This window comes from Monopterus albus, unplaced genomic scaffold, assembly GCF_001952655.1.
Source record: "Monopterus albus unplaced genomic scaffold, M_albus_1.0 scaffold133.1, whole genome shotgun sequence".
NCBI classification, from domain to species: Eukaryota; Metazoa; Chordata; class Actinopteri; order Synbranchiformes; family Synbranchidae; genus Monopterus; species Monopterus albus.
This window is the reverse complement of record NW_018128013.1, coordinates 1,552,945-1,563,480: the sequence shown is the minus strand read 5'-3', so window position 1 is coordinate 1,563,480 and position 10,536 is coordinate 1,552,945. Positions and strand designations below refer to the sequence as shown.

The window sequence follows — 10,536 nt, the reverse complement described above, 5'->3', positions numbered from 1 at the left end:
ATGATTGTCTTCTGGACAACTGTCAGATCAGCAGTCTTCCCCATGATTGTGTAGCCTAGTGAACCAAACTGAGTGACCATTTTGAAGGCTCAGGACACCTTTGCAGGTGTTTTGAGTTAACTTGCTGAGTGGCATGTCACCATATTCAAATTTATTGAGATTGGTGGGTTTTTGTTAAATGTGAGCAAAATCATCACAATTAAAAGACCCAATGGCTTAAACTACTTCAGTCTCTGTGTACTGAATTTATATAATACACGAGTTTCACTATTTGAGTTGAATTACTGAAATAAATAGACTTTTCTACGATATTCTAATGTATATTCTAAACAGTCAAGGAATAACAACCAATTTGTAGCCATGTTACAGGAATATTTCAGAAATATATTTTACAATCTTTAATAGTGTTGAATTTGTTAAAGTTTCTTTCTCACTTCAGATTCCAGAATTTGACAACCTCTATCTGGACATGAATGGGATCATCCATCAGTGTTCCCACCCAAATGATGAGGATGTTCACTTTCGCATTTCTGAGGAAAAGATTTTTGCTGACATCTTCCATTACCTGGAGGTGCTCTTCAGGATCGTCAAGCCTCGCAAGGTCTTCTTCATGGCTGTAGACGGTGTGGCACCAAGAGCAAAGATGAACCAGCAGAGAGGACGGAGATTCAGGTAGAGATGGATGCAGGATGACAGAAATATGCAGAGGTTCTTTGTGTATAGCATGAGACTCTGACCTGAGTTTATGACCCTGATCCAGACCTAAGTTTAATGTTGAATTATTATTATTAATTCATTTGACCCTATGATATTAACTTATAGCCCTTTCATCCATAAATGCTACTCCATTCGACCTCAAAGAGACTTGAACCTGATTGTTAAGAATTAAATCGGTACTGGTATCAGCTTTTCATGAAGTCACCAAATAAAAAATAAGTGGAATTTTATGAGCCTGTGCCTGCTCAGCAATGTTTGAATCCTAAGTGAAAATAATGCTGTATTATATTTCCACCAAGTCTGTTCTTAAATATTCTTTATACATCTGGTATAATTATGTGCTTTACATGTAATATTTGTGAGACAAATACCTGTGGCCTGTGTGTCTTACAAGGCAGAATGAGTTTCAAACAGAAAACCAAAACATTTGCTTTGGTAAAGACAGAAGAAACCAGCCAACAGGTAGGGCCACAGGCAGAGCCTTGAGTTTGACCTGTTCTCTTTTATATCTGCCTGTGTTTGTGTATCTAGGTCTGCCAAAGAAGCAGAGGAAAAGATAAAAAAAGCTCTGGACAAAGGAGAGGTGCTTCCCACAGAGTCTCGCTTTGACTCCAACTGTATCACTCCTGGTAGGGATGCTCTCAAGCATAAGAATAACATCACGCATTAAAATGGATAAAATGAGATCTAGCAGAATACAGACGGGTAGCATTGGTATTTTGTATTCATGGAATGCTGGGTATTTTGTTTTGCTCCTTGTGCAGTATTTTTCACTTCCTCATTTAAAATGGAGTGACATGCAACAGCCACATGGTAACAATCTGTGCTGCTTTGTTACCTCACAAAAAAGGATTCCACTGAGTTTTACACAGTGAGCTACACACAGTTTAAATTTGGAAGAAAGAAAACACTAGTATTAGATTGGTACTCAGTAGCTGCACATATCCTGACATAAGTTACAGCTCATCCTTTATTGAGACCATCCTCTTCAGACAGTCTTGGTCACATTGTGTAGCTGGCCCCAGAGTTATACTGACAGGTTTCACACAGCTAAAACAAACTGAACTAAACAGGCAAACACACCAGACTGAAACATACAGCTCAGGGGTGAGGGCATTGGGTTGAATGCCCTTTTTCCTGACAGTGTTGTTGTACAGTCATCTGTTTGTTTTGTACTAGAGTGAAAGGAAGTTCACTTTACTGTGCACCTCTGTTTAGCATTGATACTAAGCAGTGTGGGCTGAATTTTGGTTCGACTGCATTTTGTTTACTACATGCAGTCTTTACGGTCACTAAAACCATGTTGCTTTTAGCATGAACACATTTTATACAATTTCACAATGTATCTGATATTAATTAGGCTCTTCTGAGAAATTTAGCAGCAACCACTTAAATAACATTCTATTTCCAGGTACTGACTTCATGGCAAGACTTCAGGAACAGCTCAAGTATTTTGTCCACAACAAGCTCTCTACTGACAAGCTATGGCAGAATGTCAAAGTCTTCCTGTCTGGTCATGAGGTACGTAACACAGCAATTTCAGTGACAGCATGTAGACATTAGTGTACACCTTGCCAATGTCCAATTACTGTGATTCTGTTTCAGCTTAAGTCATTATTGTATTGAGTGTGTATGTTTCTCTTCCTTACAGACACCAGGGGAAGGAGAACATAAGATCATGGAGTTTATCCGCTCTGAGAATTCCAAGCCGGGACATGACCCCAACACCCGACATTGCCTGTACGGCCTGGATGCTGATCTGGTAGGGTTTGTGCGCCCCAGTGTTTTATGCTTACATTACAGCTTAGGTCCTCTGTGGATGTGTAAAGAGTACTTGTACCATCGTTGCTCTCAATGTTGTAGATAATGTTGGGTTTAACCAGCCACGAGCCAAATTTCGCCCTGCTTAGAGAAGAGGTCCGTTTTGGTGGGAAAAAATCTCAGAAAAGGTGTGATTTGCTTTTCTTTCTCTCGATTTTTAAAAATATTTTTTTATTAAATTTTTGCCTGTGTTATTGATGTGCCTATTCTGTCATAAGATACTACATTTTCCTTTCCTTAACACCATCTTCTCATTCAGGACAACAGCTCCAGAGGAGACAACCTTTCACTTACTTCATTTGTCTCTGATGAGAGAGTACATTGACTATGAGTTTGATGAGCTCAGGGTGAGAAACACACATACACCCAATATGGAATGAACTGCACAATTAGTATAAGATTAAAATCCCAAATGAATTATGGAAGCAAAATAATAATTTCCTGGCAATTCTGATTATATTTATGGGTTCAGAATCAGATTGGTTCTGATTATGACCTGGAACGAATAATAGACGACTGGATTCTAATGGGCTTCCTCGTGGGAAACGATTTCATCCCTCACCTTCCTAATCTTCACATAAACCATGATGCTTTGCCACTGCTGTACAAGACCTACATCAGTGTACTACCCAGCCTGGGGGGTGAGGGACACACACGCACACACATACCTGAACCATAAAGCATACCTAAACCCTCAAAAAGGCATTTCAGAAAGTGAGGACCTGCCAAAATGTCCTCACTTTCCAAAGATGTCTTCACTCTGCAGCAAAAAAAATAGTTTGGTCATCACTATGTAGCAAGTACAAGAACACACACTCACCTGTGGTGGGTGTTGGTGAAACTGGCCGAGGTTCACATCTGTGGGAGATAATGACCAAGTTTATCAAACGTGTGACCCCATGTACAAGGAGAGTGTATAATATCTGTACAAAATGCTAAAAGAGTCTTAATACACTTTTCACTTGAAGAGCATTTAAAGTCATCCAGATGTTGGGGGTCATGTCTGTCCTGAGTGTTACAACTTTGTGAGGTATTTGTTTTGGTCTGTATCTTGGAAGTTCTGTGACTCACTTGGGAAATCGGCAGGGTTTGGCAGAAGTGCTGCTGTGCTGTGAGGAAGTCGAGGAAGTCTGCTTATCACTTCCTGAGGTCACTCTTGCTACTGGAGAACAAAAAATGTTGGCTTCAGATTTTACAGCACAAACACAGGATCAAACCAACTGTCACAGACATGGCTTAGCAGCAGTAAGGCCCTAAATGCAACAAATGGAAGAGATCATATACAGATAAAAAAAAAGTGTATAGGTGTGAGAGAGTGAGCACATTTATTGATTACGTTATGACGTGCAGGTTTTCCTCACATGAGTTCATAGGCATCATTATAGTAGAAATACCAGTATAAGCCGAATAAAACCAAACAACTAGGAGGAATCTGAGAGTTTATATGGGAAATGTGCTTCACTAAAGGTCATAACGTAGAAAGTGAAAGCAACACGTACAGTACGAGGCAGGAAAAAACCTGAGGCTTAGTAACATTTTCATGCCGCTGACAGTTCATGTTACCATCTCATGCTGAAACAGCACATAAGGCTGGAGGATCATTTCTTACCATCATCCTCCGTTTTGAGGTACTGACAGGGGGTGAAGGGTACAGTTGTCTATATTTCAGTGTTTTATTTATTATCAGATGTAGCCATCAGAATCTCAATGCATTATCTTCAAAGTCAAAGTGTCAAAAGCAAAAAAAAACTATGTGAGTGTACACAACCAAGTGCAATAGGTTCCATCAAGTCCAGCTCCATTTACTTCAACTTAATTTTCCTCTGTGGTGCATTTCACTATGCATGTTTATGTAGTTACTGTCTTAATTGTCCTATGAAGTTGTCTAGATGCTTGTCATACACACACATATTGTATATAGTGCAGTATGTTGTATAAATCAAGGACACAAAGACACTTAGAACTGGTGCTTATTTACAGTATTGTTTAAAATAATAGCAGTACAATGTGACTAAGCAGAATAATCCAGGTTTTTAGTATATTTTTTATTGCTACATGGCAAACAAGTTACCAGTAGGTGCAGTAGATTCTCAGAAAGCAAACAAGACCCAGCATTCATGATATGCACGCTCTTAAGGCTGTGCAATTGGGCAATTAGTTGAAAGGGGTGTGTTCAAAAAAATAGCAGTGTCTGCCGTTGACTGTACAAACACAAAACTATGTTGTACAAACGTTTTTGTTTCTAGGATTTAGCAATCCTGTGAATCACTAAACTAATATTTAGTTGTATGACCACAGTTTTTTATAACTGCTTCACATCTGTGTGGCATGGAGTCAACCAACTTGTGGCACCTTTCAGCTGTTATTCCACTCCATGATTCTTTAACAACATTCCACAATTCATTTACATTTCTTGGTTTTGCTTCAGAAACAGCATTTTTGATATCACCCCACACGTTCTCGATTGGATTAAGGTCCGGGGATTGGGCTGGCCACTCCATAACATTAATTTTGTTGGTTTGGAACCAAGACTTTGCTCGTTTACTAGTGTGTTTGGGGTCATTGTCTTGTTGAAACAACCATTTCAAGGGCATGTCCTCTTCAGCATAAGGCAACATGACCTCTTCAAGTATTTTGACATATGCAAACTGATCCATGATCCCTGGTATGCGATAAATAGGCCCAACACCATAGTAGGAGAAACATGCCCATATCATGATGCTTGCACCACCATGCTTCACTGTCTTCACTGTGTACTGTGGCTTTAATTCAGAGTTTGGGGGTCGTCTCACAAACTGTCTGTGGCCCTTGGACCCAAAAAGAACAATTTTACTCTCATCAGTCCACAAAATGTTTCTCCATTTCTCTTTAGGCCAGTTGATGTGTTCTTTGGCAAATTGTAACCTCTTCTGCACGTGCCTTTTTTTTTAACAGAGGGACTTTGCGGGGGATTCTTGAAAATAGATTAGCTTCACACAGACGTCTTCTAACTGTCACAGTACTTACAGGTAACTCCAGACTGTCTTTGATCATCCTGGAGCTGATCATTGGCTGGGCCTTTGCCATTCTGGTTATTCTTCGATCCCTTTTGATGGTTGTTTTCCGTTTTCTTCCACGTCTCTCTGGTTTTGCTCTCCATTTTCAGGCATTGGAGATCATTTTAGCTGAACAGCCTATAATTTTTTGCACCTCTTTATAGGTTTTCCCCTCTCCAATCAACTTTTTAATCAAAGTACGCTGTTCTTCTGAACAATGTCTTGAACGACCCATTTTCCTCAGGCTTTCAAATGCATGTTCAACAAGTGCTGGCTTCATCCTTAAATAGGGGCCACCTGATTCACACCTGTTATTTCACAAAATTGATGACCTCACTGATTGAATGCCACACTGCTATTTTTTTGAACACACCCCTTTCAACTAATTGCCCCATTGCACAGCCTTAAGAGCGTGCATATCATGAATGCTGGGTCTTGTTTGCTTTCTGAGAATCTACTGCACCTACTGGTAACTTGTTTGCCATGTAGCGATAAAAAATATACTAAAAACCTGGATTATTCTGGTTAGTCACATTGTACTGCTATTATTTTGAACAATACTGTACATGGTTTAGATCAAAGCATATTCATGTGTTAGAATGGCCCAGCCAAAGTCCAGACCTAAATCCTATTGAGAATCTGTGGCAAGACTTGAAAATTGCTGTTCACAGACACTCCATCCAATCTGACTGAACTGGACTGAACCAGAGCTATTTTTCAAAGAACAATGGGCAAAAATTGCAGTCTCTAGATGTGCAAAGCTAGTAGAGACATACCCCAAAAGACTAGCAGCTGTAATTGCAGCGAAAGGTGATTTGACAAAGTATTGCCTCAGGGGGGCTGAATACATATGCACGCCACACTTTTCAGATTTTTATTTGTAAAAAAAATCTTGAACACCACATATCATTTTCCTTCCACTTCACAATTATGTGATACTTTGTGTTGGTCTATCACATAAAATCCCAATAAAATAAGTTTGTGGTTGTAACGTGACAAAATGTGGAAAATTTCAAGGCGTATGAATATAGCAGGCACTGTACATATAGACAGACAAAGTATCAAGATGCTTATTTTAAAACATTTAAAATATATGGTATTTCAAAATGAGTTTTTTAAAGTTTTTGTATAGTTTGTGTTTGTTCAGCTTGTCACAGTAGGCCATTTTAAACTGGCCATTTAATGCGGGAGTTTTCCGCCAGTTTTCTGCCTCACTGTTCTGTATAAACGTATAGTACCGACACAGGTGGTCAATGTTGACTCTCCAAAATGCCACAACAACAGGTAGTATTTTTGCCAAGACAAGTTCATCCCACCTCCTGTATAAAGAGGATGAGGTGGAATAGAGAAGTTGGAGGTCCATGTGAGCAAGAGCTAGAGAGTAAGCACAAAGTGAATCAGAGAATTAAAATGTTATTTTGTGATTGTTTCACTGTGGTTATATTCTAAAGCAGGAATAAACAAAGCCACAATTCTGCATAATCCCTTGGGAAGGATTTTGAGTGAATCCAGCTAAAACGCATGCTTCTGTCTATTCTACTGTGTGGACCTTGTGTGTGTAGCCCTGACCCTAAACAGACACTCAGATTTTAAACTGGATGCACGTAGGAGGTTAATGTAATTCCCAGTTTCCATCTATAAATAAATCAACAAAATCAGTTAACAGCTCATTTGTTTAATTTTCAAATTTGCTGTGAAATGCACAGACCATCAAATGCTAAGCTAAGTACCGGGATACCAGCAGCTGTGTAAAATCTATGTAAAATGAACACAGGCGCAGCAGTTTTCAGATTTTAAAGATGCCTTTTAGAAGGGTCAAAACATCAACAGTTTGCCACTATCTCTGTGTAAAAGGGGCTATTGTAGAAGGTGAACATTCTACATTATAATGGTTAACGAGCACAGTGCCTATAAAAAGTATTCATCTTTTTGGATGTTTTATCCTTTTATTGATTTTATAAATAAATCATGGTCAATATAATTTTCCTTTTTTGAAAACAAATTTTTTTATAAAAAAAACCTATTTAATGGCAAAGTGAAAACAGGTTTCTACAAAATAATGTCGATTAAATAAAAGTGTGTAATGGGAAACAGGTGCATAAATATCCACCCCCTTCAGGTCAGTATTTAGTAGCTGCACCTTTGGGTGCAATGACACCACTGGGTCTGTGTGGATAGGTCTCAGTCAGGCTTGCACATCTGGACACTGCAATTTTACTCCATTCTTCTTTGTAAAACTGCTCAAGCTCTGCCAGGTTGCGCGGGGATCGGGTGACTTTTCAAGTCAACCACAAATTCTCTATTGGATTTAGGTCTTCTTTGACTCGGCCACAACAGAACACTCACCTTGTCTATAAACCATTTCTTGTTGAAAAATAAATGTTCTCCCAAGCTGTAGTTCTCTTGCAGACTGAATAAGATTGTCCTCCAGGGTTTTCCTATATTTTGTCACATTCATTTTACCCTCTACAGTTACAAGCCTTCCAGGGCCGGCTGCCAAGAAGCATCCCCACAGCATGATGCTGTCATTGCCGTGCTTCACAGTGGGGATGGTGTGTTTGTGGTGATGTGCAGTGTTTGGTGTCCGCCAAACACTGTGTCTTGTCTGATGGCCAAAAAGCACCATTCTTGTCTCATCAGACCAAAGAACTTTCTTCCACTTGATCGTCAAGTCTCTCACATGAGTTTTCAACAGTGACTTTCTCTTTGCTGTTCTCCTATGAATCTTTGACTGGTGAAGAACCAGGGCAACAGTTGTATGCAGAGTCTCTCCAATCTCAGCTGCTGAAGCTTGTAACTCCTTCAGGTGTCTTGGTGCCCTCTCACTAGTCTCCTTCTTGCACTATCACTCAGTTTGTGAGGACGGCCTGATCTAGGCAGATTTAGACATGTGCCATATTCCTTCCATTTCCTGATGATGGATTTAACTGAACTCCAGGGGATGTTCAGTGCCTTGGAAATGTTTTTTGTATCCATTCCCTGAGTCATACTTTTCAATAACCTTTTCTCTGAGTTGCTTGGAGTGTTCTTTTGACTTCATGGTGTAATGGTAGCCAGGAATACTGATTAACCAGTGACTGGACCTTCCAGACACAGGCACTACAAGCGCTTGAGACACATTCACTGCACTCTTGTGGTCCCCATTTCACTAATTGTGAGACTACTAGCACCAATTGGCTGGACCGCTGTTGAATTAGGTCAGTCTTTTAAAGGGGGTGAATATTTACCTATTTCCCTTACATATTTTTATTTAATTGACATTACTTTGTAGAAACCTGTTTTCATTTTAACATTTTTGTCAGGTTTAGTGAGGTGTTTTTTTGTTTTTTTTTTTGTTTTTTTTTTGTTTTCAAAAAAGCCTACAATAATATATATCATACACATAAAAAACAGAACTGACTGTGATTCTCTGATTCAGGCTATCTAAATGAGAACGGCCACCTAAACCTCAGGAACTTTGAGAAATACCTGGAGAAACTTGCTGAGGTGAGACAACACTGTACAGCTTAATGTAAATTCTCCATTTAAATTAAAAATGATATTTACATTAGCCTTTCAAAAATTTTGAACTTTTTTTTTGTCTGTAGTGATCAGTGCTGTTTTCTGTACATTGTTTATGTCTAATAATGTTTTACTTCATACAGTATAGGCAGGTGGTCACTGTTATTTTAAGAAGGCACATTTAATGGATACTGGAAAAATCACAGTGTTTCCATTTGGATTGAGTAGCTTAGTTTGGAAAAAGGTTGTAAAGTAAAATTAAATGTCTTTTTTTTTATTACATGATGGCATCTATTCTAGAAAACTGTATTGTTAATTTAAATTCCTCTTCTTCCTGTTTCCCTCCAGTTTGACCGGGAACATTTCAACAACGTGTTTGTGGACTTGAAGTGGTTTGAAAGTAAGATTGGTAACAAGTATCTGAATGAGGCAGCTGGACTGGCAGCAGAGGAAGAAGCTGCTAGCAAAGACACCGAAAAGATGGAGGTAGAGATGCAGCATTAAAAATAACAGTGACATTCCTCGACTGTTTTTTCATGTACAGTTTTCAATATGTATTTCCTGTAATTAATAACTCTCATTTGTCATGTGCATGTGCAGAATTCTGCCTCCTGCCTTGCACCTCTGAGCTCCTCAGACAAAGTGACTGAAAGAAAGAAAATGATGGCAGAAGATGAGGAAGAGGATGATCTGTTTGAAACTGAGTTCAGTCAGTACAAACGCACCTACTATATGACCAAGATGGGAGTGGATGTGGTGTCGGAGTGAGTATATAGTCACAAACGCACACAATGCATAGAAATGAATAACAAATCAATTCCAGAGCTGATCACTCACATTAAAGTTGATTGTATCTAGGCCATGTGAACAGTTAATAATGTGAACAATTAATATTTAAAAGACGTTTATGTGAATGTCTGAAAGTGTAGCCTCATGTTAGAAGAGAACTAAGTCTAAAATAAATACCCAACAATTGATAATTATTGGTAAAGAGTGCTGATAAGTTCTTAAGGGACACCCACCACACCTCTTTTAGTTGAGCCACAAACAGCGAACAAGGAAAAAAACATGACATTAATGGACCAGTATGGTCAAACATACTGTATGTGGACATTGGGAAGACTTTATACTGCTTTTAAGTAGCTGATGTCATTGCATCAATTTGTAGTTTACAAGTGTTCCTAAAATATATTTTCATTACCCCATCTGCAGTGAGTTCCTAGCCAACCAGGCCAGGTGTTATGTGGATGGTGTCCAGTGGGTTCTCCACTACTATTACCATGGGGTTCAGTCCTGGAGCTGGTAAGAGCATCTCTTACATATGCCACTTACTTTCTGCTCTCAGCTGGGAAAAGGCAGATAATATAATAATTTCTATTGAGAAATAAGAGGTTTAGAAAATTTTTTAGAGGAAAATTTCACACATTTCTATACAATAAAGTTGGCTTTAGTGAAAACTGAA

The 10,536-nt window shown here is 38.9% G+C and overlaps 1 protein-coding gene across 1 annotated transcript in view; it reads left to right on the top strand.

Moving 5' to 3' along the window:
- The window catches only part of LOC109967633 (5'-3' exoribonuclease 1-like), a 12,199-nt gene extending 2,357 nt beyond the window's left edge, over positions 1–9,842 (top strand). The window contains exons 2-11 of the mRNA XM_020613362.1: positions 440–672; positions 1,249–1,346; positions 2,129–2,238; positions 2,369–2,479; positions 2,581–2,666; positions 2,798–2,885; positions 3,011–3,179; positions 8,992–9,059; positions 9,423–9,560; positions 9,675–9,842. Of these exons, the coding sequence (XP_020469018.1) occupies positions 440–672; positions 1,249–1,346; positions 2,129–2,238; positions 2,369–2,479; positions 2,581–2,666; positions 2,798–2,885; positions 3,011–3,179; positions 8,992–9,059; positions 9,423–9,560; positions 9,675–9,842 (1,269 nt within the window). The remainder of the gene's footprint in view (positions 1–439; positions 673–1,248; positions 1,347–2,128; positions 2,239–2,368; positions 2,480–2,580; positions 2,667–2,797; positions 2,886–3,010; positions 3,180–8,991; positions 9,060–9,422; positions 9,561–9,674) is intronic.
- Positions 9,843–10,536: the final 694 nt, after the last annotated feature.